Source organism: Martes martes (assembly GCF_963455335.1).
Source record: "Martes martes genome assembly, chromosome: 17".
Classification (NCBI taxonomy): domain Eukaryota; kingdom Metazoa; phylum Chordata; class Mammalia; order Carnivora; family Mustelidae; genus Martes; species Martes martes.
Window position 1 is genome coordinate 55936501 of NC_137905.1, and position 27803 is coordinate 55964303.

General features: G+C 53.3%; 1 protein-coding gene across 2 annotated transcripts; it reads right to left on the reverse strand.

Moving 5' to 3' along the window:
- Positions 1-379: 379 nt before the first annotated feature.
- Positions 380-27578, reverse strand: NLRP12 (NLR family pyrin domain containing 12; the record flags this gene model as incomplete). 2 transcript variants are annotated; one of them, XM_080828792.1, is made up of 10 exons in its annotated part: positions 380-467; positions 908-1078; positions 2777-2947; positions 7166-7336; positions 9887-10057; positions 11539-11709; positions 14837-15007; positions 18395-20096; positions 22626-22706; positions 27296-27578. In XM_080828792.1, the coding sequence occupies 10 exons, from the start codon at positions 27576-27578 to the stop codon at positions 380-382; spliced, it is 3180 nt and encodes a 1059-aa protein (XP_080684918.1). The 2 variants fall into 2 exon arrangements, with proteins under 2 accessions (XP_080684918.1, XP_080684917.1); XM_080828791.1 differs by having other exon boundaries at positions 18395-20150.
- Between the last annotated feature and the right edge of the window lie 225 nt (positions 27579-27803).

The following is a 27803-nucleotide window of genomic DNA, read 5'->3' on the forward strand; positions in this document are numbered from 1 at the left end:
AAATGTCACTGCAGCTCAGCACTTAGCCGTAGCAAGGCTGTGTTCTTTGTGGGGTGTTCAGAAGGATCCCTGGCTTCCACCCGCTCCATCCAGCAGCTCCCGGCACCACCCCAGTGTTTCCTGACGTTGCAGTGTCCTGGGGAGGGAGGGGGGTGCAAAACCACCCTCTTCTGAGAGTCCTCGGGGCCCTGTCCTAAGTTCTCTCCAGGACACCCACATTCCCAAAACACACACACACATGGATGACCTAAGTCCCCAAGGGATTTATCCTGTGTGGGAGTTTGCAGACGATAAAAAGGCCTGACCAACATGTTGACATGGTCCCCGGATCACCTTCCTCTGCCCCCAGTCCGAGAGAAAAGCCAGCAGCTAGGACGGTTCAGCAACCGATGTCCAGGTGAGGTTTCGTTAGCCGAAGGGCTGCCAGCCTTCTGTGGGTCATTTTGTTCAGGTCCATTCCAAACAACCTTAGGACATAGAGCGGGACACGTTACTCCAGGCCACTGCTGTGACATTGGAATCCATCATACCTCCTGCCCTATTACCCTAAGTCTAGCACTTTGTTGGAAACCTCAAATCCCATCAGGGACCAGGCTGGGCTCCACACCGTCATCTGTCCCTGACCTGTGCCGACCCTTTCAATCTGACGGACACTGAAGAGCCCGAGAACGTGCAGCAACCCATCACGAAGCTGGCAAGTGGCCGAATTAGAATAGGAAAGGAAGGCCACCTCAGCATTCCACGCTAATTGCACACATTAGTGCACGGAGGAAATGTTAGTAAATTTTCTAGCTTCTTTGTCCATCCCAACCATGGATCTCCATCACTGACCCTGACTCCCACCTCCAAGCCCCATCTCCAACCTCCTTCCAAACCAGAAATCAGAAACGAGAAACCCGTCTCTCACCAGAGGACTTGAAGTTTGCAGCCAGGATGACTCAGCCCTTTGCAGAGAAGCCTGACCCCGCCGTTCCCCAGGGCGTTGTGGGTCAGATAAAGCTCCCTCAGGGTCTGGTTGACCCCGAGGGCGGAAGAAAGATCCTCACAAGCTTTGGCCGTGAGGCCACAGCTATCCAGCCTGTGGAAGAGAAGGAACGGTGGAAGGAACCTAAGGAGCTATTTTGGAAAAAGTCTTTTGAGAGGGATTCAGGGCGATGTTTTTAGGGGACCAGTTGAAGAGACGGCAGAGTAGCAAATGCCCAACCGAGAGGCATTCAAGGATGCTTGTCAATTTGCAGTCTCTAGGACACCTGCTGATTTGCAGTCAAGTACCCACTTCCCTTCCTGGTAGTTCTACCCCAGTTTCTCCTTGAAACCCCAGTCTCAGCCCATGGGGGGTTCACACTGTCCTTAAGCTCCGGGTCCAGGCCTGAGTTGGTTGGTTGGTTTCCACGGCTCCAGTTACTGTGTTTTGGTTGGACAGAGGACCCATCCAAAACCAGTGAATCAGAACCTTATTCGATTCCTGGAGTTTTTCTTTCAGAACTTAGACCGGGTAAGAAGTCCTCCGTAGAGCTGCAGGTGTTTTGCCACCAGGTAGGATCAAGGCTAAACTTTTTCCATAGAGGAGCCAAGGCAGGAACAAGTACAAAAGATAATAGACACCAAGACTCCAGACACCTAGATCAAGCCATGCCTGAAGCCATTAGTTTTCAGTTACACATATCAATAAGTCCCTTTTTTTTTTTTTTTAAAGGAGACAGTACGAATTGGGCTGCCACCTGCCCAAACCATATGCCTTCTGATTCTCTGTGACTTCCAATCTGCCTCCCATTGTCTTTCTTTCCTGCATTCTCTGCTGTTAGAATAAGAACAGGTCACATTTGCTGAGGGCCAACTGTGTGCTGAGCACCTTGCTAAGGGCTTTGTTTGCTTCGTCATTTATGCCTCACAGCAACTGTCTGAAAGAAGCACTACCACAGCTGGGATGCTAAGTGGAAATATTTAATCTTGATTTGGCTGAGGCTGTGAAGGAGGAGATGCCAGCTTCCAAAAGGAGGTACAAGACAACGGCCGTGAACTTGCAGAGGAAGAGGAAAAACCAGCTTGGGGCTGAAGAGCCACCCACACCACGGGTGCAGAAGGGTCAGGAGAGGAAGGTTAGGGTGAGACCTGCAGCGTGGGGTGGGGGCTGCTATATGAGGGGGTCGACCCTGCTTCCATGTCAGGAGACTGGGCAGTCGGGGCACCTCCCAGGGGTCCCGTAAGAACGCCCACATGATCCCCATGACAGAGTGGCATTTGGATGCCGGCCAGATGGGCGAGATACCGACATCCAGGGACCCCAGCAGCACAAATTAAGAGGAAAGTGCTGTCCCTGAGACCCCATCTCGATGGCCACCTACCCAGGGCCCCAGATAATGGAGAGACTCAGAATCGACCACAACAGAAACAGACAGTCCTTCCCTCAGGGTGGGGGCCAAGCGGGTTCCGGGGAGGAAGGAGGAGGAGGAGGAAGGGACAATTCACATTTGCCCAGAATTTGCACTGGAGCAGACTGAGTTTTTATTCTATAAAGGTCACTGAAGAGCTACGCAGCCGCGCAAGTGAGTGTCAACGGAAAGGGGGAATTTTACAGAAAATGTTCACGGGCAAGGAGCCAAGGGAAAGGGAGGCATTTTATATTTGCCTCCCACAGAGAATGAACTCTTCCTCCGGGAGCTGTTTGTGGCTTTTCCTTCCAGCTCTGGGGGCTCCTGGGGGTGTCTGCCGGAGCCGCGGAGGGATGGCCGTGGCACGAGGACGCACCTGACCCGTCCCCGCGCCCCGGGCTCACCACAGTTTCTCCAGCCTGCAGGTGGGATGTCGTAGCCCCTCGCACAGCGGCCACATGCCCGCGTCCCCCAGGTCATTGAAGCTCAGGTCCAGCTCCCGAAGGTGGTGGTTGATCTGGAGCACCGTGCAGACACCCTCGCAGGCGGCCGAGCTGAGCCTGCAAATGCCCAGCCTGGAAGACAGGATGCCCAGAGCCCGGCTGACTCAGCCCGCAGACCTCCCCGGGAAGGGCTCCCCAGCGGGGCGCCCCCAGACAGAAGAAGGGAGAAGCAAGGGGCAGGCGGGTGGGCAGGCAGAAGGAGAGAGAGACCAGAATGGAAGGGGGGAGCGGGAAGGGAGGAAGACAGGACTATTTGGAGTGAGCTGGTTATGGGACGGCTGCTGGGGTCCGAGCACCCCCAGCTGCTGTAACGAGCACCACGCTAGCAGCGCCCAAGGCAGAAACACCATCTCACTGCGCCAGGAGCCTGCTTCCCTCCGGGGCCCTCATGACCTGCTCCAGCCTCCACCCCAGGAGTCCTCGGTGTTCCCTGCCCTGTAGAAGCATCACCGCTCTCTCTGCCCCCATGTTCGCACTGCGTCCTCCTGCCTGTGCACTTTGTCCAAATGTCCCTTCTGCAGGAGGAGGCCTTCCCGCTCCAGCAGGCCCTCACCTGAACTAGGTTTTTGTTGTTTTAAGATTTTATTTATTGGGGTGCCTGGGTGGCTCAGTCACGGGGCATCTGCCTTCGGCTCAGGTCATGATCCCAGGGTCCTGGGATCGAGCCCCGCACTGGGCTCCCTGCTTCTCCCTCTCCCACTCCCCCTGCTTGTGTTCCCTCTCTCCCTGTGTCTCTCTCTGTCAAACAGAGAAATAAAAACTTTTTTATTTTATTTATCTATTTGACAGAAAGAGGCAGAGCTCAAGCAGGGGTGTAGCAGAGGAAGAGGGAGAAGCAGGCTCCCTACTTTTCCGACTGCACCTGCCAGAAACGGGCGGTTTGTGATTCGGGACAGCAAGCGATTCTTTTTTTTTTTTTTTTTTTTTTTTTATTTGACACAAAGAAAGAGAGAGAGAGAGATCACAAGTAGGCAGAGAGACAGGCAGAGAGAGAGGGGAAGCAGGCTCCCTGCCGAGCAAAGAGCCCGATGTGGGGCTCGATCCCAGGACCCTGAGATCATGACCTGGCTTAACCCCCTGAGCCACCCAGGAGCCCCAGCAAGCGATTCTTAAGCGGCACTTCCTCTGCTCCTGGCGGCAGCCGCTGGGAGGGAAATGCGACATGTCCTACCATTGTTAGGAGACACCTGTGAGCGCCGAGGCCCCCACAGACAGACGCCATGCACTGCTCAAGGTCACAGACCTGGGGCCCCTCCGCCACCGTCCTCGCCGTTAATGTAACTGCCCTTGCCGCTGGGAGACCACGCGGGGGCTTGAGAGGGTCAGAAGTGCCGTATTTCATGGCATAGTATTTTTTTCCTGGTTTTGTGGTATTTCTGCCTGAGATACAGCTCCCAACGGTGAACTCCTGAACTGTCCTTTGAGGGCGACCCGCAGGATCTGTGTGAACATAGATGTCTGGCTGGCCTGCTGTGTCTGGACAAGAGAAGGAGCCCAGCCTCGGTCCGTCAGTACGAGCCACGCTCAGTAACTGGACCAGTGCACTCTGAGAAGAGTTTGTTTGGTTGTTTGTTTTGGATGCATCCTAAAATTTAATGGCAGAATAAATGTCTACGAATAACTGAAAGTCTGCAAAAACAAAAAGCAAAAGACAGACAGACTCTTCCTCACAGTGGAGCATGTGATGAGTGACAGCAATTACAACAGCAGGAAATTAGATTCGAAACCCAGACACGGGGAGAGCAGAGGAGCGGGGAGGGGCGCCTGGTTGGCTCAGGCGGGAGCCCTCGGGATTCTTGATATCAGGGTCATGCAGTGGAGCCCCATGCTGAACGTAGAGCTTACTTAAATAAATAAGACTTAAAAAAAAAAAAAACAGAAAAAACTACAATATGGGGAAATAGTTTGCAATAGGACTGGCCTTACAAATCAGCAAGGAAAGCATGGGCCCTTTATTAAATGGCAACACAAAAATTAGAGGGGAAAATGGAACTGTGCCTAACTACATATGTAGACACAAAGAAGAAACAGAATACACCTGTGACAGTGTACTAGCAAAGGACTTCTTTTTTTTAAGGTTTTTTTTTTACTTATTATTATTATTATTGTTATTTTTTTAGTAATCTCTACCCCCAACGTGGGGGGTTTGAACTCAAAACCCCAAGATCAAGAGTCACCTGCTCCACTGACTGAACCAGCCAGGAGCCGGGCCAGAGACTATGAATCAGGGAGGCTGGGAGCCTGGGTGGCTCAGTGGGTTAAGCCTCTGCCTTCGGCTCAGGTCAGGATCTCGCGGTCCTGGGATCGAGTCCTGCATTGGGCTCTCTGCTCAGCAGGGAGTCTGCTTCCCCCCCCCCCGCCCCCGCCTGCTTGTGATCCCTCTCTCTCTCTCTGTGTCAAACAAATAAACAAATAAATAAATAAATGAAATCTTCTAAGAAAAGAATGCAAATCATAGAAATGCATACGGACTTGACCTCAAAACATAAAGATTGGAATTTGATGAAAGCAACCACAGACACCTTGACAGATTGGTGACCCGCTGAGCAGACCTTTCCAAGGCTGCCGTCAACAAAAGATTGATCCCTGACACGGGGAGCATCAAGACATAAATCAGTTATACGAACAGGCAATCCACAGAATGGGGGAACCAAAAAAGGGGGTAGGCACAGGCAGAGCTACTGAACACTGAAATTTCACTTGAGAACGGTTTACACCCACCAGGGTTCTACAGACAGAGAGTTGAATAACCATCCAGATCCCGGCAAAATAGCTTTCCTACATTGCGGGTGGACGTTTAAACGGCCCGTCTTTCTGGAGAGCTATGCAGAAGGGTTGCGATCTCAAGGATGCAAATTCAGGCTGAGTGGGCGCCTGCGCCCCGGGGTGGGACCTCCCTGGGGTTCAGAGAGGGACGCGTCGGACAAGGAACCGCGGGTGGGGGGGAGGGGGCACGGCTCCGTAGCCCTTGGGGCGTGCAGATGAGGGCGTGCCGGGCAGGGCAAAGGATGCAAATCAGTGCATCGGGAGGTGTCGAGCTCAGTGGGGCTGGTGGCGGGAGAGGGAGCCAATGGCGAGATGACTGGGGTGCCTGCAGCAGAGCTCTGGGGTGCCGGGAGACAGAACTCAAGCACAGGTGTGTAGGGTCGGTGGTGATACCGGACGCGGCGGAGAGAAGAATGTGAAGAAACAGGGCTCGTCCCCAAGCGCGGCAACAGCGACAGAAGACGCACTGTTCACGCCGTCTTCAAAGGAAGACAGTACAAACCCGAAAAACGGGAGGCTTTTGTGGGACAGAGGGACGCTCCTTTGGGACTACAGAGAAAAATGACTTTCTTTTTTTCTCTCTTTCTTTTTTTTTCTTTACGATTTCATTTATTTATTTGAGAGGGAGAGCGAGAGAGAGCACGAGTAGGGGAGGAGCAGAACTCGATCCCAGGACCCTGGGATCATGACCTGAGCCGAAGGCAGAGGCTTAACCCACTGAGCCACCCAGGAGCCCCCGAAAAAATGATTTTCTGAAAATGAACAGCCCTCTGCGTTCTTTTTATTCCTTGGGTGTATTTATGTGTTTATTTATTTAAAAACATGTTAACTAATCTGGAATTAAAACAAAAACTTAATAAACTTAAACTTAATAAATAACTAACTTAAGTAACTTAAATAAATTTAATAAATTCAATAATAAATTTAATAAATATAATAAAATGATAAATATCAGGGTCCTGAGTTGGATGTTATAATAAATAATAAATTTAATAAATAAATAACTTAAATAAATAAAATAAACTTAAAAACACTTAATAAGAATAAATAAAAATAAAATGTGCAAATTTTCAAACACCCCTCCCTGAGCCAGGTCTCCCACCAGCCACCAGAGCATGGAGCTGGTACAGCTTCTTCACTTTTGGACACGCACACCCATGCACACAAATGGCAAGTTTTAATGATGGATGCTGAGAAGCATAAGATCAAATTAAATCCCACAGCTAGGAATCTGGACCTATTTAGGGGTCAGGGAAGCCACGCAGGGGGAAGAAGTGTTTGTTTTTCCTCACAGATAAAACAGATGTCACCAGGGTGAAAGGGGGATCAGCAAAGCAAAAGGGCATCCCAGGAAGAAAAAAAAAAAAACGGCTTGTGCAAAGGCTCTGTGGCAGGAAAATCTTTGCAGCAGAGGTAGCTAGAGGCTAGGAGAAGAGGGGAGTGAGCACGACCCCAGTGAGCTCAGACATAAGAGCAAGGACTGCAGACTTGAACTCGGATGACGGCGAGCAAAGCACGACTCACCGAAGGGTCTGGAGCCTGCACTGGGGACACCTGAGGCCCTCGCACAGCAGCAGCACCCCAGGGTCCCCCAGGTCATTCAGGCTTAGATCCAGCTCCATCAGGCTCTGGTTCACACGGAGGGTGGAGGCAAGGTCCTCACAGGCAGCGGCAGTGAGATGGCAAATCTTCAACCTGCCGGAAACCCAATTCAACACGGATCAGGGAGTGTTCTCCACACAGCGCCGACTTTATCCTCCCTACCCCCACTCGTAGTGGTTTTCAAACAAGCAACTCGTTTTTTCTTAAATAGGCAGAAGCTTTTTGAATAGAAGTGTCTCCATGGAAAATAAACACAGGGTCCAAAATCAGATGAAAAGATGCCCAGCACCACTCATCATTCGGAAAATGCAAATCAAGAGCACCCCAAGATTCCATGTCACATCCATTAGGAGAGCTATTATTAAAAAATAATAATAACGTTTTTTAAGAATTAAAAAAAAAAAAAAGAGCCCGAAAACCACAAGCGTTGGCAAGGACGTGAAGAAACTGGAAACCTTACACACTGTCGTAAGAGTGGATAATGGTACAGTGGGTGTGGGAAACAATACAGCAGCTCCGTGAAAAATTAAAGAGACCATAGGATCCATCCATTCCGCTTCTCGGTTACACAGCCCGAAGCATTAGAAGGAAGGGCTCAAAGAGGTATTTGTACTCCAGTGTTTACACCATTATTCAATTTAGCCAAAAGGTAGAAGCAACCCAAGTGTCCATCAGTGGAGAAATTGAATGGGTAGACTGTGGTGGATCCACGCAATGGGCGGTCGCTCAGCTGTGAGGAGGAAGGAACCTCGAACACACGCTACAATGTGGATGAACCTTGAAAAGATACTGAGTAACGTACGCCAGTCACACACACACACACACACACACACACACACACACACACGGTGATTCTACATATATGAGGTACCTACAGTCGTCAAATTCGTAAAGACGGAAAGTAGAATGGAGGTTATCAGGTGCCGAGGGAGGGAGACGGGGAGTCCGTGTCAAACGGACACTGTTAGTTTTGCAAGAATTGTACGCCTCGAAATGGTGAGATGGTGGGGGTGCCTGGCCGCTCAGCCGGTAGAGCGTGCGACTCTTGATCTCTGGTTCGTGAATTTGAGCCCCATGTTGGGTGCAGAGACTACTTAAAAAAAACACTAAGAGGGTCATTTATGACATGTGTATTTTAATTTTATTTATTCGTGTGTGTGTGTGTGCAATGCATTTTCTTGGCTGAAATAACCAAGAAAGACAGAACAACATTTCCATGCCCGTCGTGTGTGATTCCTCAACCTCTCTTGGATGTGACACCATAAATTTGTAGTCACGTGTCCGGGGTTCAGTTAGAACCGCCTTCACTGATAGAAATATAGAGCAGGGAAACACTATTGTCCCTCAAAGATGTCCTCTGTTGACATTTAGCATAGTGTCTGCCTATATATAGAAAGGGAAGACAGGGACAGAGTCCTGATTTTACCACGTGCGTCCCTGGATTCAGCCGTGCTGGAAACCAGTATTTCCCTCCGGGCTTCTTGGTCACAGAGGCCAACAAATTCACTTTTATCGTCAACCACACTGAGATGGGGTGTCTGTCGCTGGCGACCACAAGCGTTTTGGGGAAGGTTCTTTATTTTAAGGGGCTTTATGATGCTTGCCACTGATGCTTGCCACGGATGCTACTATCCCCTTGATGTTTATTTATTTATGTTTTATTCTGGTAAAATATACATCATGAGGCATGCCAGGCTGGCTCAGTTGGTAGAACGTGAGATTCTTGATGGGGGAGGGTCTTGAATTTGAGCCCCACATTGAGCATAAAGCTTACTTTTAAAAAGCATATACATAAATAAAGATATCAAACATAACATTTACCTGTCTAACCTTTTCTTTTTATTTAGGAATAGCTGTGCCCGACCCAACGTGGGGCTTGAACACACGTCCCCGAGATCAAAAGTCACACCCTCTTCCAACTGAACCAGCCCCCGTTTTAACCGTTTTTAAGTGTACAACTCAGTGGCCCTAAGTACACTGGCAGGGCTGTGCAACCATCACCACCATCCACGTCCAGAACCTTGCGTGGTCCCAAACACAGACTCTGCATAACTCCCCATTCCCGCCTGCCCCAGTCCCATGGCAACCACGGTCCTACTTTCTGCCTGGATTGGACTATTCTAGGGGCATCGTAAATGGAACCGTAGTATCTTTGTCCTTCTGTGATTGATTGACATTTCACTCAACACCATGTCTTCCAGGTTCATCCACGCTGGGGAATGTGTTAGAATTTCATGCTTTTTTCTTTCTAAGATAGAATAATTTCCCGTCGTGGGGCTGTGCCATATTTTGTTTACCCGTGCACCTGTGGATGAACATTTGGCTGTTTCCACCTTTGGGCTCTTGCGAATAAGGCTGCTACAAACACAGGTGTACAAGTAATGGAGGCATTTTTATACCATCCCTCCATACGAAGAGACCTGCATCTTTTTACTCTTTTTTTTTTTTTTAAGATTTTATTTATTTGAGAGAGTGTGTAGGGAGAGGGAGAAACAGACTCCCTCCGCTGAGTGGGGAGCCCGATGTGGGACTCAATCCCAGGACCCCGGGATCATGACCTAAGCCAAAGGCAGAGGCTTAATGACTGAGCCACCCAGGCGCCCCAGGAGACTTGCATTTAAGTCGGCCCCATGAAGAACTCACCACAGGATCCGCAGTCTACACATGGGGTGCTTCAAGCCTTGACATAAGAACCTCAGACCCGCATCCTCCAGGGCGTTTCCCGTCAGGTCCAACTCCGCCAGATGCTGGTTGATGCTGAGCACGGACGCGATCTCCTGGCAAGCCCCAGCCTCCAGCTGACACTTCCTCAATCTCAGGAGGAAAGAGACGGTGAAGAAGGTGCCATCTTGCTGTCCTCTATCCTGCCCGCTCATCCCCTGGGCCCTCAAGTCACCCGACACGAACCCACACACGTGTCACTACAGCTCTCGGATGAACAAGACTTCATCATTTCCAGCCGGGAGCGTCCGGTCCCCTGAGGCGGGGGGTACGCGAGGACCCTCCAGGGAAGGCAATGCCAATGAGGCCGGAGTGCACCATAGCTCAGGGTGAGGTCCCTAGAGTCAAGACGTGGGCGTGTCCGTCTCTGAGGCCCACTAGCCCTGCACCTTCAAGCAAGCTGTCAGCAAGCGTGTGTCGTGTTTCTGGGAGCTGCCGCTGTGCCTGAGGCTCACTGCCTCTACAGGAAGGACAATAATCACACCTGCTTCATAAGGCTGTTGCAAGGACGGCGTACTTGACTAAAGGGACAGGGCACACGGCAGGTGCATACTTGACTAAGAGGACAGGGCACACAGCGGGTGCTCGAACAGTGAGCTACTGTTGATTAAAACCACCCCGGGGGAGGGGACGTCTAACTCAGGTTTGACACGCTATGCACAGTTAGGAAAGGCTCTCTGGGTCATCTGAGATGGTGCTCAAAGGCTGAGCATTCACGGTCAGGAACAGGATGAGACACGTGGCAGGAGATGGTAGAAAACACACGTGCTGGTTCCTGCCCCACCACCCTCTGTTCCCGACACAGGGCTCCTGAAATCCCCGCATTTCCTATGTGACAAGAATGCCAGGAGAGTCTCTGGTTCTAATGGGTGGGCCACGTGGGGCCCGGCGCCGGAGAGACCGCGCCAGGATGAGAGGCGGGCAATGCGCAGCCCTGCCCCTCACCCTCCTCCAGAGTGCGGAGGGGCCGGGAATGGAGTTTATGATCTGCGGGCCACAAGGGGAAGGCTCCATAAACCCGTAACATCCCCAATTCCCCCGCCCAGAGCACACAGCTCGGAGGTTCCAGGCTGGAGAACAAGTCCACGCTGGGAGGGTGACGCGCCCCAGCTCCGTGGGGCAGGAGCTCCCGCTCTGGGACCCTCCCAGACCTCACCCCATGGGGTCCTCCTCTGGCTGATCACCTGCTTCCTTCGCCATATCCTTTATAAACCCATAAACCTAAGTGTTTCCCTGGGTTCTCTGAGCCACGTGAGGGGAGTAATCAAACCCGAGGCAGTTCAGAAGCCAGGTGACCACAGGGACTTGTAACTGATCTGAAGCTTGGGGGGGAGGGGGCAGCAGAGGGCAGTCTTGGGGGGACGGAGCCGTCCCCTCCTGGCAGATGGTGGCAGAATGGACTTGAACTGTAAAGGAACTGGAGGGCGCCCCACTGGGGTGCAGAGTTACTTGCTGTGGGAAACCCCACGCATTTGTGGCCAGAAGTGTAGGGAGTGAAGCCAGCCCCCCGCCCAGGGGATGCTAGGGGGCTTGTCTAGGGCAGTGGCCTTGCAGTAAGAGGGGCAGAAACTCACTGGATCACCTGCAGCCTGCATCTGGGATGCCGGAGCCCCTCGCAGAGCAGCCTCACGCCCGGCAGCCCCAGCCCGTTGCAGCTGAGGTCCATCCTCGTGAGAGTCCGGCTGGTCATCAGGGTGGCCGCGAGGTCCTGGCAGGCAGAGCTGGTCACACAGCACCTCTTCAGGCTGGGGGCGGGGGGAAGGGCCGGATCACCACGGTGGTGATTCTGCCCCTCGTCCTTTGTCTCTCCCCTTCCTTTGGTCTACACTTATTCCCCCCTCCTTTTTTTCTTTTAAAGATTGTATTTATGTATTTGACAGAGAAAGACACAGCAGGAGAAGGAACACAAGCAGGGGGAGTGGGAGAGGGAGAAGCAGGCTTCCCGCCGAGCGGGGAGCCCGGCACGGGGCTCAATCCCAGGACCCTGGAATTATGACCTGAGCTGAAGGCAGACACAACCGACTGAGCCCCCCAGGTGCCCCCTATTTCCCCTTTATCTAAAGTAAAAGAAAGGAGATCAGGGGGCACCAGGGGCCAGGGGAGAGAGGGAATTGGAGAGTGCGTGCTAAGGGCTAGGGTGTTTGTTTGCCCTATGGGGAAAACTGCCTGGAGTTCATGCTGACACTGGCACAGTGCTTACACTGAAGAAAAAACACCACTGAGGGGCGCCCGGGTGGCTCAGTCGGTTAAGCGGCTGCCTTCCGCTCAGGTCGCGATGCCAGCGTCCTGGGATGAGTCCCGCACTGAGCTCCAGCGTCCTGGGATGAGTCCCGCACTGAGCTCCTTGCCCAGCAGGAAGCCTGCTTCTCTCTCTCTCTCTGTCTCTGCCTGTCACTCTGTCTGCTTGTGCGCGCTCTCTCTCTCTGACAAATGAATAAATAAAATCTTTAAAATATAAAAAAAAAAGAAAAGAAAAAGCACCACTGAGCTTTCCAGCATGTCAATGATACGTCAATAAAAGAATAAATAAAAAAATAAATAAAAGCAACAGGAATAACGTAAGATGTCCCAAGGCGCCCACCCGCCCGTGGACGTTTGCCTGTCACCATGTCTGTCCCGGAGCCGCAGGAAAGCAAGTCTGATGGCATTGACTCGAATGAGTTGGTGACATATATAATGGAAGTTCTTGGCGTGGTTCCTTGCACGTGGCACAGGTTCAAGAACGCACAGTATTATTTATTATTATGTCTTTGGGATCGGGTCCATGTCCTGCTCACAAAATGGTAGCTTGCTTTTCTGGGCCCCGATCTCTGTGTCTGCCCTTCAGGACGCTCCCCACAGGAGCAGGGCTGTGCTCTGGGTCGGGATCCACACACCCCTGGTTCCCTCAACCGGCTGTCATCTAACTTCTGGAAGCCGAGCCTTAACAGTGCCTGCCACGTTTGGTAACAGCATGGTAGATTATGCATAATGTAAGATTTACCACATTCACTTGTTTTGTTGTTGTTGTTGTTTTTAAAGTACTCGGTGCCCCCAGTGTGGGGCTGGGACGCAGGAACCCGAGGTCAAGAGTCCCCTGCTCCTCCCACTGGGTCAGCCACGCGCCCCTGGCACCAGACTGCTTTAATTACTACGGCTTGTGCACTCTGCTTTGAAATCAGGCAGCGTGATTGGAGGTAAGAAGCCTGGAAAGGAGGAGATACAGTAAGAGAAGCGGGAGGTGATGATGCTGGGATTTCTGCTGACTGCTTCCGGTAGGCATGGGCTGAGTCGTGTACCCCCACATTCATACAGTCAGATCCTAACCCCTGTATCTCGGAGTGTGCCTGTTTTTGGAAATAGGGTCTTTAAAGAAGTAATTAAAATGAGGTCACTACTGTGACTGGTGTCCTTACAAAAAGAGGAAAGGACACAGATAACGCAGGTGTGAACGCACAGTGAGGAGATGGCTGTGGGGAAAGCAGCCCCGCCCACCCCTGGATCAGGGGCGGAGCAGCCCCGCCCACCCCTGGATCTGGAGCCGAGCAGCCCCGCCCACCCCTGGATCTGGAGCCGAGCAGCCCCGCCCACCCCTGGATCTGGAGCCGAGCAGCCCCGCCCACCCCTGGATCAGGGGCCGAGCAGCCCCGCCCACCCCTGGATCTGGAGCCGAGCAGCCCCGCCCACCCCTGGATCTGGAGCCGAGCAGCCCCGCCCACCCCTGGATCTGGGGCCGAGCAGCCCCGCCCACCCCTGGATCAGGGGCCGAGCAGCCCCGCCCACCCCTGGATCTGGGACCGAGCAGCCCCGCCCACCCCTGGATCTGGGGCCGAGCAGCCCCACCCACCCCTGGATCAGAGGCCGAGCAGCCCCGCCCACCCCTGGATCAGGGGCCGAGCAGCCCCGCCCACCCCTGGATCAGAGGCCGAGCAGCCCCGCCCACCCCTGGATCTGGAGCCGAGCAGCCCCGCCCACCCCTGGATCTGGGGCCGAGCAGCCCCACCCACCCCTGGATCTGGAGCCGAGCAGCCCCGCCCACCCCTGGATCTGGGGCCGAGCAGCCCCGCCCACCCCTGGATCAGGGGCCGAGCAGCCCCGCCCACCCCTGGATCTGGAGCCGAGCAGCCCCGCCCACCCCTGGATCAGGGGCCGAGCAGCCCCGCCCACCCCTGGATCTGGAGCCGAGCAGCCCCGCCCACCCCTGGATCTGGGGCCGAGCAGCCCCGCCCACCCCTGGATCAGGGGCGGAGCAGCCCCGCCCACCCCTGGATCTGGAGCCGAGCAGCCCCGCCCACCCCTGGATCAGGGGCCGAGCAGCCCCGCCCACCCCTGGATCAGGGGCCGAGCAGCCCCGCCCACCCCTGGATCTGGGGCCGAGCAGCCCCGCCCACCCCTGGATCTGGGGCCGAGCAGCCCCGCCCACCCCTGGATCAGGGGCCGAGCAGCCCCGCCCACCCCTGGATCAGAGGCCGAGCAGCCCCGCCCACCCCTGGATCTGGGGCCGAGCAGCCCCGCCCACCCCTGGATCAGGGGCCGAGCAGCCCCGCCCACCCCTGGATCAGAGGCCGAGCAGCCCCGCCCACCCCTGGATCTGGGGCCGAGCAGCCCCGCCCACCCCTGGATCAGGGGCCGAGCAGCCCCGCCCACCCCTGGATCAGGGGCCGAGCAGCCCCGCCCACCCCTGGATCTGGAGCCGAGCAGCCCCGCCCACCCCTGGATCTGGAGCCGAGCAGCCCCGCCCACACCTGGGTGCGAACCTGAGGAAACGAACTCCTGTTGTCGAAGCCCCCCGTGTGCGGCGCTTCACGGGGGCAGAGCGCGCGCACCACCACGGGTCTCTCCGACGCAGCCCCCTGCCCCGCGAAGACGGGGTGCAGGCCCGCCCCGACTCACCTCAGGTTCCGAAGTCTGCAGCCGGGGTGTCTGAGCCCCTGACACAGGAGCCGGACGCCCCGGCCGCCCAGCGCGTTGCGGGACAGCACCAGCTCGCTCAGGTTGGGCTTCGTGCTCAGAGCGGCGGCCAGCTGCTTGCTGTAGGCCTCGGGCAGCGCGCTCTTCTCGGCTCTGCAAGGGGGGACACAGGACAAAGCCGCGTTGTGCCCGACGCCGCGCCGCGACTGCGTGCGGACTGTGTCACCTGGGGCTTGAGGAAGCATCTGTCATCTTTCTTACTTTTCTAAAGTGGGCTCCACGCCCCGCTGAGGGCTTGAACCCCCAACCCTGACCAGCCCCCCACTCGTGCGTGTACTTTAAATATCCCACTGTAATCATTATTATTAGTTTTCAAGAGCTTTAGCAGCCAACTCAGGGCAGAAAACGTTCGGGCTTTGCTTCTTGTGGATTTAACACCTGCGAAAAACAGCAAACCCGCTGCATCAGACATTCCCGGGGCCGGGGTGCAGCCCCGAAATGTGTGTCCGACAGCCTCCCGGTGATCTGCTCACGTTCCAGAAACACAAGTGAACCTGGCGGCTTTCTGCTGTCCCTCCCTGTCTCCCCAGCTAACGACTTCACAGCGCTCTCCCTGAAGATCCAGAGCCGGGGAGCGCGAGCCTGTGGCCTGGGAGCTGAATTCCTCCAATAATTTCTCAATCAGGAGGCCTCCCACAGAGCAGGGATTTCTACACTTTCTTGAAAAACCAAGCCGGCTGCACGGGGACCTCGTGAGCAGGAGAGAGCCCCCGGTCCCGGAGCCGGGTGCGTGATGACTTTGTCCCATGAAACCCGAATGCGCCAGGTGGCCGCCTGCCAGTATCTGATTCCGAACTCCCCGAGCGTGGCCGCTCGAGACAGCGCAGTGGGCTGTCTTCCGGTTCTGGAGGCCAGAAATGGGAACGGGGTCTCCCGGAGCCAGCGTCAGGGCAGACTGTCTTCCTTCCGAAGGCCTCGCATCCCTTGGCAGGTGTCTCACCTGGATCCCCACTTCAAGATCCTGAATTTAATCACACCTGCCAAGTCGCTTTTAACCCGGACGTTACATACTCACCAATGACAGGATTAGGGCGCAGGTGTCTTTGGGGGCGGGGGACTTACTCCACGCCCCCCTCCCCCACTCTGGCTTCGGCAAGCATTTGCATTTGTGGTTCCCGATTTGGAGAGATCAGAAAGTGTATATATTGGCTTCTGCCCCTGGTTCCTGGGACAGACCCCCTAAAACTTTAGTGATTTCCTAAGTGGTAAGAGCACTAGGGTCCATCTGTTGTTCCAGCATGTGGTCTCTGACCCCCTCCCTGACCCAGGGCTCCTAAGTCCTTTGGACTCTCTGGGGGGCAGGAAAAGCTTTTGCTCTCGTGAGGAGACTCAGGGTGAGCCTCTGGGTGGGACTGGTGGCCAGAAAGACCGAGCTATAATGAGAAGCTCTGCACTTCCTGGGGAATTTTGGGAGATATTGCAGTTTGGAATCTCTGAAGTCTTGTGACAGACAGTCCCTTCCTCTGAATCAGCCTGGGATGGAGAACGGGCTGACTCACTGCGCAGGGCATGACATGTGGCCGGTGAGGCCTCCTGATTTGCTTACAGTTATATGGTCTGTCTTAGGACCTATGTTTAGGGTCTGTCTTCTTTTAAGTAAACCTCTGCGCCCAGTGAGGGGCTCAAACTCGTGACCCCGAGATCAAGAGTCGCATGTTCCACTGACTGAACCAGGCACACGCCTCATTTCAGAGATCTTTCATTTTGTTTATTTTTACGGATTTTATTTATTTATTTATTTTTAAGATTGTATTTATTTGACAGGAGACGGCGAGAGAGGGAACACAAGCAGGACAGAGAGGAGAGGAAGCAGGCTTCCTGCTGAGCAGGGAGCCCCATGGGGGCCTTGATCCCAGGACCCTGGGATCATGCCCTGAGCTGAAATCCAGAGTCAGATGCTTAACTCACTGAGCCAGCCCGGGGCCCCTAAATTTCAGAGATCCTTTAGTGTAGCTCTCTCTGTAATGACAAGATAAAGCGGATTCGACCTTCAGCCTGACAAGCCCTCAGACGACCCTTCAATTCTTCACAGGTCGATTGTTTTTTATCGGAATGTGTGAGAGCAGGAAGCTCCCAGGCACATGGGAAAACTCAATAAACTGTGTCTGCTTTTCCCCTGTGACTCTGTCATATGTCAGTTTGATTCTTAGGCCCAGCCAGGGACCCCAAGAGGGAAGGAGAGAATTTCCCTCCCCTACAGCTCCAAGACAGACCTGATCAAACACGTCAGTCCATTAGCTTCCCCCATACTTCTGCCTTCCCATAGTTAACCTCTGGAGAAACTCAGCGTCCTTTTCCTTGGTCCTGCCACTTCTCTAAAAATGTATTGCACTTTTTTAAAAAAATATTTTATTTATTTATTTGAGACAGAGACAGAGAGAGTGCAAGAGCCCATGAGCAGTGGGGAGAGGCAGAGGGAGGAGGAGAAGCAGGCTTCCCCACTGAGCAGGGAGCCTGAGCTGGACTCCGGGATCATGACCTGAGCTGAAGACAGACACTTACCCCACTGAGCCACCCACGTGCCCCTAAAAATGTCCTGATCTTGTGTTAGGATGCTATAAAATCCCAGGTTCTAACAGCCTTTTGAGTTACTCATCTCTGGGGACTCCCAAGTGTTAAGTGAGAACAACCAATAAATTTCCTTTTTTTATGCCCAATGTGGAGCTTGAACTCATGACGCCGAGATCAAAAGTTACATGCTCTACTGACTACACCAGCCAGGCACCCCAGAACTAATAAACATCTAATAACGTCTTTGTTCTTCTCTGTTACTCTGTCTTTTGTCTGTTTAATTTACAGGCCTCCATGCCAGACCTAAGAGGGTAGAAGGGAAAAGGATGATTTTCCTCCTCTATTTTAGTGACATTCAACTCTTCGCAACTACGATTATTCCTTGCCAAAAAGCCAGAAGAATCCTCCGAGCTTCCTCCCTCCATCCCTCCTTCAAGCCCCCCAGCCCTCCAAATCACTGTCTCTTACACCACCCTGTTGTATTGTCTTTATAATGCTTCTCTACCTGAAACTACCCAAATGACCAATTTTTTTTTTTTTGCTTGTTTGCCTGCTCATTTGTTTACTGTTCATTGTCTCTCTCCCTTCCCATTAGGACGTCCGGGCTTGCAGGGGCACTGCTGGCCTACTCCACTGTCCGTGCTTTGCAGAAAAGCACCCTTGATACTATTCGTTGAGTCGATATTCTCTCCTTGACTGGGGCCCCAAATGAGTCCAAATGGGTACTCTTTAGAGCAAGACACTAACCTGGACACTGCTGACACTTGGGGCCAGGCCATCCTCTGTGGTGGGGGGGACATTCTGGGGACTCTGGCCTGCACCCCCCAAATGCCACAGCAACCCCCATCTCCAACATTTCTGCAGATTTTGCCAAGTATCTCCTGGAGGGGCGGCCACGCCAACCCCAGGTGAGGACACGGACGTGGTTGAGAGCAAGAACTTGGACAGTGCGCCCCACCGAGTACTTACGACTGTGCGGGTGGCATCTGGGGCCCCGACGCCCATCTCCCCGCATCGTCCTCGTCCGTGCGGTAGGCGGCCCCGTGCAAGCGCAGCACCAGGGCGTTCCCGCAGCTCTTCACGCAAAAGGAGGTGATCAAGTGCTCCATCCTGGTGGCCATGTTGCTGACCACCACCACCTGGAAGGGGCTCAGGGCCTGCTGGATGAAATCCTCCTCCTGGATCTCGTAGAGGCAGCTGAAGAGCTCCAGGGAGCCCTGCTGCAAAGTGGAGCCCTCGCTCTGAGCTTTCCTTCGGATGCACCGGAGCAGTTCTGCCTTGACGTGAGGCGAGACGGTCCAGCCAAGGCTCTTCTCCACGTAGCTTCTCGTCTCCTCGTTCAGGAGTCCGAACAGGAAGCGGACGGTGAGGGCCAAGAAGCTCCGTTCGGAAAACCCGTACTCCGCCAGCAGCCTGGCCACGGTCTGCTCGGGGCCGGCCCCCACCTCCCCGGGACCCAGGAGGTAGTACATGGCAGCGAAGAATTCCTGGAAACTCAGGTGGATGAAGCTGTAGAACTTTTCACAGTTGATATCCTTCTGGAAGATGTTCATGTTGAGGAAGGAAGACACGTCGGCCCCATCGAGGCCGTGCTTCCGGAGGTCCCGCTCCTCAAACAGGATTTTCTGATTCCAGAGGCCGTCGGCCGCCAGGGAGCACAGCCCTCTCTGGTTGGGCGGGGGCTGGAGGGTGGGGCTCCCGGGCTTGGGCTGCATCAGACTCAGGAGGTAGAGCATGTACACCGCGGTCGTGGTCCTGGACGTCTGTCTTAGAAGCCCCCCATCCTCCAGCTGCTGCTTGAGGCACGTGCAAACGACCCAGCACACCATGGGGACAAAGCACAGAGTGAAGAGGGGCTCGTTGTCCCTCACGAAGTGGAAGACTTGGGCAGCCTGCTCTGCGTCGTGGAAGTACTTGTAGAAGTACTCCTTCCTCTCTGCCTCCGAGAAGCCCAGGATCTCCACGTGCCTGGGGTGCTCCAGCCAGCGGTGCAGTTTCTCCAAAGCCGTGGGCCTGGTGGTGATGAGCACCGACAGCTCAGGCAGCAGCTTCTTCCGAATCAGGCTGCAAAGGAGAAGCTCTGTGGGCCGCTTCTCCTCCCAGCAGAGGCACCAGGGGCCCTGAGGGTCGTGGAAAGAGGGTTTTAGCTCGTCAAAGCCATCAATGATGAACAAGAGGCGCTCAGGCACTCGGACGAGCTCCTGGAGAGGTGCACTGGGCTCGGGCCAGCAGCTGGAGAGGAGGTCTTGGGCGCTCTGCTCAGCGGTGCTCTGGTTCATCTCCCTGCAGTTGATGTAGAAGACGTAATCAAACCTGTCCTGGAAGAGCCTACCGTCGGCCCAGTCCAGCATCACCTTGTGGGCGAGCATGGACTTGCCCATCCCCGCTGCTCCCTGCACGACCACGGTGCGCGGCGGCTCCGGGCGCTCCTCGTCGGGCTCGAAGAGGGTCTCCAACTGGATGAAGCTTGCCTGGTGTCCCACGGTTCTCGCCTGTCCCCAGCCTGTGTCCAAAAGCTTCTGCTGGGCCCACATGGGATTTGAGTGTTCCTTCACCAGGAGGAGGCGGGTGTACCTGTGGCTGAGGTTGACGCATTCCCCCAGGCGCGCGTTGAGGTCTTCCATCAGCCGGTACTTCCTGCGTACGTAGTCCCTGTAGGTTTCCCGGGGATCTAACGGGGAGGAAGGAGGGGCCCGTGGGAGACTCATCAGCAACCGTTGACCGACTCATGACTTAAAGCAAACCACGGTCTACTGCCTACTTGTTCTAAAGTATCCACGGGAGGGTTTTCTGGATGGAGCCTGGGAACCTTGGTACTTCTCTAAAAAGATCTCCCCTCTTCTTGGGAAGCGGAGACACTAACATGGAAACTGTCCTTAGCCAACAGTATTCATTCTATCCTTGCGACTCAAACGGTGGTCCACGCCCAGGAGCTGACGGAAGGCACAAGGGCACCTAAGGAACATGTCAATCTCAGCCACCGGTTCCCTGGGGTCCTCCCCGTGAAGAGACACGGAAATCCCCTGTGGGCTCACAGGAGAGGGTGGGAAATGGGAACGTGAGCCCCAGTCCCCACCTACTGCATCAGAAACTGCATTCCTAACAAGACCGCTGCATAATTTATAGGCACGTTTAAATCTGAGAAGGCAGTGCTGCCAAGTTTTCTGTGCCTGCTTTAAAAAAAGCCAGATACGTTATCTGCACCAGAGAACTTATCCCTCCCCTAAGTCCCGTGCTTGAAGTCTCTTTGGGAAATCGACTTGGTATAGAAGTGAATGCTTAATCTAGAACAGCGGTGCTCAGCAGGGTGACGGTGTCCTCCCTAGGGGATTTCTGGCAAGGTCTGGAGATATTTTGGGCCGCAGCAACTAGGGGATGGGTGGGTAGGGGCAGGCTACTATCGTCTAGTGGGTGGAGGCCAGGGAGGCTGCAAAATCCTGTAGTGCCCAGGATGCCCCACAACAAAAAATTATCCAGCCCAAACTGCCAGGGGTGCCGTGGTGGGGGACCCTGATCCTGACTAAAATGCATCCTGTCTTACTTGGATGTCACCAGAGGCTCATACTATCTGCCCAGAGGAAGGTGAACGAGAGATTGCAATGTGATCCCAGGACTCTCTCAAAAGGAATGCATGTTCTCTTTTATTTTCAATTGTAGTAAAACATACATCATCTAAAATTTAGCATTTTGACCCTTTTTTAAGTGTTTGATGGACTCAGCGACATTACACTGCACTCACGAAGTTGTGCAATCATCACCCCTATCCATTTCCGGGACTTCTCCGTCATGCTCAACAGAAACTCTGTGCCTATGAAACAGTAACTCCTCATTCCTCCCCCCACCCCAGCCCCTGGCGGCCACTGTTCCACTTCCGGTCTCATGAACGTGACTACTTTAGGCTCCTCATGTGAGTGAAATCACACAGGATCTGCCTTTTTGAGTTGGCTCATTTGACTTGGCCTAATGCTGTAGCAAGTATCAGAACTTCATTCCTTTTTAAGTCTATTATTCCATTGTATACAAACAGAATACATTGTATACATGTGGAATACAAATATATACACCATATTTCGTTTATCCATTCATCTGTTGATAAAGTTATTTCATTAGCTCCCTTAATGTATATTAATAAATATTGGGGTGCCTGGGTGGCTCAAGCGCCTTCGGCTCGCGTTGTGCTCTCGGGGTCCTGGGATCGAGTCCCGCATCGGGCTCTCTGCTCGGCAGGGAGCCTGCTTCCCCTCTTTCTCTGCCTGCCTCTCTGCCTACTTGGGATCTCTGTCTGTCAGATAAATAAATAAAATATTTTTAAAAAATGAACACTTCTAGGCTCATAGATACACCCATTGTCCTTCCCTTTTGTCAACTGTGATTCTATTTCAATCGAACAAAGATAACTGTGACAGTAATGTTTGGATTTTGTAAGTCTTTGTCTTTTCCTGAGAAAGTGTTCTTATTTTGAGACACAGAACATTAGGAAAATAGAAAAGCTTAAAATAAGGATGAGAACAAAGAAGGAGTTACGATATATTGGCCCTGTGCTATGCCCAGTGCCTTCAGGCTCCTTGAAAGGTGTCCAGAATCATTGGCTTTATTGTTGACGGTGGTGCTGCCTGTCCTGCAGCCCACAGTCACTTCTTCCTTGCCAACAGTTCTGACTCTACTAAGGTAATGGGTGCTGATCCCTTGATTCCAGGAACACTGTCCCTTCACAAGCCCCAGAGGATGAATGTTGACTCAACCAGTCATGAGCAATCTCATTCCCTGCTGCCAGTGGCTGGTCTGGGAATGGGCCCCAGTCCCGACCAATAAGGTATAAGGGGATGACGACTGGGAAGGGGGAAGCTTATTGAACAGATGTTTTCCTGAAGGAAACGATACTCCGTTGAGGAAGAGAGCCTTCCGTCTCTCTTTTCTCCCTAGCTTGGAATTCACTTGCATGGTTTGGCTGCCATCTTGTAACTGTGAAATGACAAGTGTCAGGACAAATGAACCAGCAAGAAGTTGGGGCTTTGACGGTGTTGTGGATCTACTACATCAACTCTGCAACCACCCCACCCAAGATTTCTTGTTATATGCAAACATTAATTTTACATGTTCTTTTTTTTTTTTTTTTTTTTTTTTGGCCTGACGGACTCTGGTGGATAGTCTGATGCATGTGGCCTTGCGCATTCTACGAGATACATGGCTGACAGCCCACCTCTTGTTGGAGCTCCAGGAAAGACTTCCAGAGAACATGCTGACTGGCTTCCCAGTGCGGGTGGGCCACCAGGTACAGTATCTGGAAGAGACATTTTAGGAGGTCAGCCAGCATCTACCGTGCACACCTGAAACCAACATAACTTGTATGTCCATTTAAAAAACAGTAGTTACTATTACATCAAGCTGTGCATATAACTCCGCCCACCCCCACCGCGAATGTTTGGCAGTCTCCTCACATATGCATCGCTGTTGAAAGCACTCATGCTTCCTAACCTGCTCTCCTTTCTGGGGGCCCATCATGGTGAATTCCCCCAGGCAGGCAGGTGTGAATCAGCTTGGATTCCCTCCCTCTCCTTCCATCCTTGGCCATGTCTCATCCAGCCACCCGTCCATCCACGCACCCACCCACCCATGTATCCATCCAACCAATACACACACATTGGCCACCAGCGTTATCCAGGCAAATTTTGCTAGCACTGGATACACAGTAATAAATAAGGGCTCTGCTCCGTGGACCTTACATTCTAGTGATGTGGGGAGCTGAGCACATAAAAAAGAAATACTTCAGAGGCGCCTGGGTGACTCCGTCAGTTAAGCGTCTGACTTTGGCTCAGGTCACGATCTAGGGGTCCTGGGATCCAGACCCATGTCCCCTGCTCTGGGCTCAACGGGCTCAACGGGGAGACTGCTTCTCCCTCTCCCTCTGCCCCTCCCCCTGCTCATGCCGTGTCTCCCTCTCACATAAATGAATAAAATCTTTAAAATAAAATAAATTAAATTAAATAAACACTTCATGATAACTCCAGATAATGATGAAAGTTTACTTAAAACTGAAGAAGGGTACACAACAGAGTGATTAAAAGTAGTGTTTGAGTTTGGTTGGCCGGGAAAGGCTTTTCTGGAGATGTATTGTAAAATCAGAGATTCCAAGAGCTTCCCGGGCATCTCTGAGTTCCACGGGACCCTGAAATGTGAGCCTAAGTGTGAGTTCCGGTGCTCCGACCAGGTATGGCCCCATCTAGTGGGACAGGCTCCCCAGCTGCCTAGTTTTCCTGGTAAAGGTAGACCAGCTGCCCCCCACCTCATCCCCATTTCCTAGCCCCTACTGCACCTCACCTGGTCCTCATTCTCAAAGGTTCCAGTTCCCTGCTGGCCAGTGAGATCAAACAGGTCAATCTCATCCTTTTTTCAGGAATCGCAAAGCCCCCATGCTCCTGTGTCTGCAAAGCCTGCCCCCTGCAGCCCCTGCAGATTCACTGTGTTCCGAGAGCAACCCTGTGAGACCTGCACGGTGCCTGGGGTTTCCTCCCCTGGGCGGCGTGCATGCTACTGCTGTCAGTCTCATCAATCCTGTGTTTGGTGACATGTTTGTAGCCATCTAAAACCATTTGGGGTGGGATACCCCTCCTTCATCAGTGGGGTAAATGGGGGGGTAAGCAGAACAGAGTATAAGATCTGAATGGCAAGGGGCCAGATACATGAGTAAAGGTGTTCTTTTTTTTTTTAATTTTTAAAAAGATTTTTATCTATTTATTTGACAGAGATCAAAAGTAGGCAGAGCAGCAGACGGCGGGGGTGGGGTGGGGGGTGGGGGTGAGGGTGGGAAGCAGGCTCCCTGCTGAGCAGAGAGTCCAATGCAGGGCTTGATCCCAGGACCCTGAGATCAAAGGCAGAGGCTTAACCCACTGAGCGACCCAGGTGCCCCAAGCAAAGGTGTTCTAAGCAAAAAAACAAACAAACAAAAACCAAAAACCAAAAAACAAACCAAAAACCACAGCAAGTCTAAAGGTCCTGTGGACACAAGAGAGGAATAAAGTTGGAGTGGAATGAGTTTCAGGGTAAGTGCTGGGCGGGTTTGGAGAGAGGGGCTCAGCCAGATCTTATGCAAGCAAGTTTGAAGAGTTTGGATTACATTCCATTCACAACAGGCAGCCTTTGGAGAATTCAAAACGAGGGAGGGGAATGATCTAATCAATGGTTGTACAGATTATTGTGCCTGTAAGGAAGGAGCTGGGGGAGCTGGGGGAGGGGTGGCAGTGGGAGGGGGTGGGGATCAAAGCACATCTAGGGGCCCTTACCCAAGTGCAAGGTGGGTTACCCACTGGGTGGCAGCAGAGGGAGGCCTTGGAGCTGGAAGTCCTGGGATTTGCCAAAGACCGGATGTGTGAGGTTTTGGGGAAACTAGGACTAAGGTAGTAGCAGTTGAAGCTAATCGCAAATGATGGAAATCAGACTTCACACGCATTAGGACAGCTGCTTTAAACAAACATAACAGAGGGCCCCCCCTCCTGATCTCAGGGCAGTGAGTTCAAGCCCCACAGAGGGCATACAGATTATTTTCTTTAAAAATGAAAAAAAAAAAAAAAGACACAAAAACCTAGAGATAACAGGTGTTGGCGGGGATGTGGGAAAACTGGAACCCTTGTGCACTGTGGTGAGAAGGTAAAATGGGGCAGCCCCAATGGAAAACAATGTGTTCCTAAAATATTAAAATAGAATTACTATTTGATCTAGCAATGTCACTTCTGAGTACATACTCAGAAGAGTTGAAAGCAGAGCCTCGAAGAGCTAGTTGTAGCCCCATGTTAACCACCGCGGTATTTACAATAAGCAAAAGGGAATAGCATCCCTGGTGCCTGTCAAGAGATGAATGAATTAAAATGAAATGTGTGTGTGTGTGTGTGTGTGTGTGTGTGTGTGTGTGTGTGTGTGTATTCCACAGTGGAATATTATTCAGTCTTTAAAAGGAAGGAAACTCTGACACCTGCAACGACATGGATGAGTCTTGAAAACATCAGGCTTGGGGCACCTGGGTGGCACTTGCCTTCAGCTCAGGTCATGATCCCAGCGTCCTGGGATCGAGCCCCGCATCTGGCTCCCTGCTCAGTGGGGAGCCTGCTTCCCCCTCTGCCTGCCGCTCCCCCCTACTTGTTCTCTTTCTCTCTCAAATGAATAAATATAATCTTAAAAAAAAAAAAAGACACCATTATGTTAGGTGAAATAAGCCAGTCACCAAAAGACACTCTATGATTCCACATCTGTGACATATCTTGAAGAGTCCAATTCATTTATAATAGTTTTGTTAGGTGTATTTTACCACAATTTAAAGAAAAAAGTCATCAGTGAATATTACAGCTGACAAAGACATCAGAGAGGTCCATCTCAGTGTTTTCTGAAGCGTGCCATGAACACCACCCACATCCAAATGCAGATGCCTGGGGCCCCAAACCTGCTGGTCTTGGATGCTCCCTTCCCAGCAGGGCACCTGGACCATCCCCACGCATGCGTAACATTAGAGAACCACTGAACTGCTCCAATCCCTTCTGTCTTACTGATGAGGCAACAGAGGCCCAGAGAGACACACTGGTTCTCCAGCACCACACAGCTGGAAAAAAAAATGAGCTTCAGACCACAGGGCTGCCCCTCCACGAGTTGAAAGGACACAGTCTGCAGAAAAGTGCTGGCCAAAGTCATCAGCTGTGATGCTGGGGAGAGGTTTAGGTACAATGGCAGAAGGAAGGGGGCACGCAGTATTTGTGCATTATTTGAATCTCCTATAAGAAGTATGTATAACTTCTAGAAGTCCAACAATTATATGAGATCATAAATGAATTCATTTATCCTTTTTTCTTTATTGCTGAAAGTGCTTTGACTTTCATAGGTGTCCTTGAGGCAAGATGGAAACGCCATCTCACACTCCCGCAGTCCAAGGCCTCTGCAGTGTTCTCCGGGGATGGAGACAAGGAGAGTAGGAGCCACGTGAGACCAGATCTGAGGCGGCCTCTTGTCATCAGGCCTCACCCGCTCGAGTCTGCCGCTACATTTCAGTGAATTACAAGCCAGTGGGCATCCCATTGGGAACTCCAGATCAGCCCTTCCGGGAGTATTTACACGACCCAGAGTAGCAAATGCTACAAACCAGGGTCTCTGTTTTCTCATGCCGCGCCCCCTCCAACGGCAGCTGGCACGCGCAGCACAGTGCCTGAAACACTCCGCGTGGTTTAGCCCAGGAACTCTCCCCTGGGGCACACCGTGTTTTTCTGAGCCTCAGTTTCCTCACCTCTGTAACAGGCGGGATCATAATCATCTCTCTCACACAGCACTTAAAGCACCGAGCGCAGGGGCGCCTGGGGGGCTCAGTGGGTTAACCCTCTGCCTTCTGCTCGGGTCATGATCCCAGGGTCCTGGGATGGAGCCCCTCACCCGGGCTCCCTGCTCAGGGGGGAGCCTGCTCCCCCCTTCTCTGCCTGCCTCTCTGCCTACTTGTGATTTCTCTCTGTCAAATAAATAAATAACATCTTTTTTTTTTTTTTTTAAAGCACCCAGAGGGTCCTTGTGCACCGTGGACGCCATGTTAGAGGAGGGAGTGCAGGGGAGCATCCCCGAGAGTATCTCATAGGGCGGGAGGTACAGGAAGAGAAATCGGGCGCTGCAGAAGTCAGACAGGTTGAGCACCAGGGGCAGGCCCAGGGGTAGGAAAGAACTCGCACACCACGGAGTGCCTCCGTGGTTCTGATGGCGAAGCAGGGATGTTCGGGGCAGAGCGAGGGCGTCCGGCGCAGAACGCAGTGCAAGCAAGGCCAAGGGCAGACGCGGGACCCGGGTCTCGTGCACACCGAGACTGTCGCCAGGGAAAGGGCCCCCGGCGGCGGGCTGCGACCTCCTTACCCCTCACCAGGTCCTCTCTCAGTCCTCTCTCCCACAGGTCCCGCCGGCTGATGCGCTGAAAGAGGCCCAGCGCCAGCGGCCAGGCGGCATCCGGCCCGCAGTGCGCAACCAGCAGCTGCGCGGTGTCCAGGGGCCCCGCCGTCTCCAGCCGCCCCCAGGGGATCCTGCCCGCCTCCGCCTCCGTGCCCAGATACATCTTGAATTTCTTCAGCTCCGCGGCCTCCAGCTCTTCCAGGTAGGCCGAGAGGCGACAGAGGCCGTGGCTGACCGGGGCTCGGGGCATGGGGGGCGTCGTGAACCGCGGAGGGCAGAAGCCGGAGGCCTGGGCGTGTGGGCGCACGCGGAGCGATGCCAGCAGGCCCTCCTTCTGCCTCCGCAGAGCCAGGGGGGAGAGTCCTAGGGTTGAAACAGAGCTTCCTCCCCTCACAGGTGACGCCCGCCCGCCCGGGGCCACGACGCACCAGGCCGTGGGTGTTCCCTTCCAAGAAGAGGAAGTTGGGCAGATTAG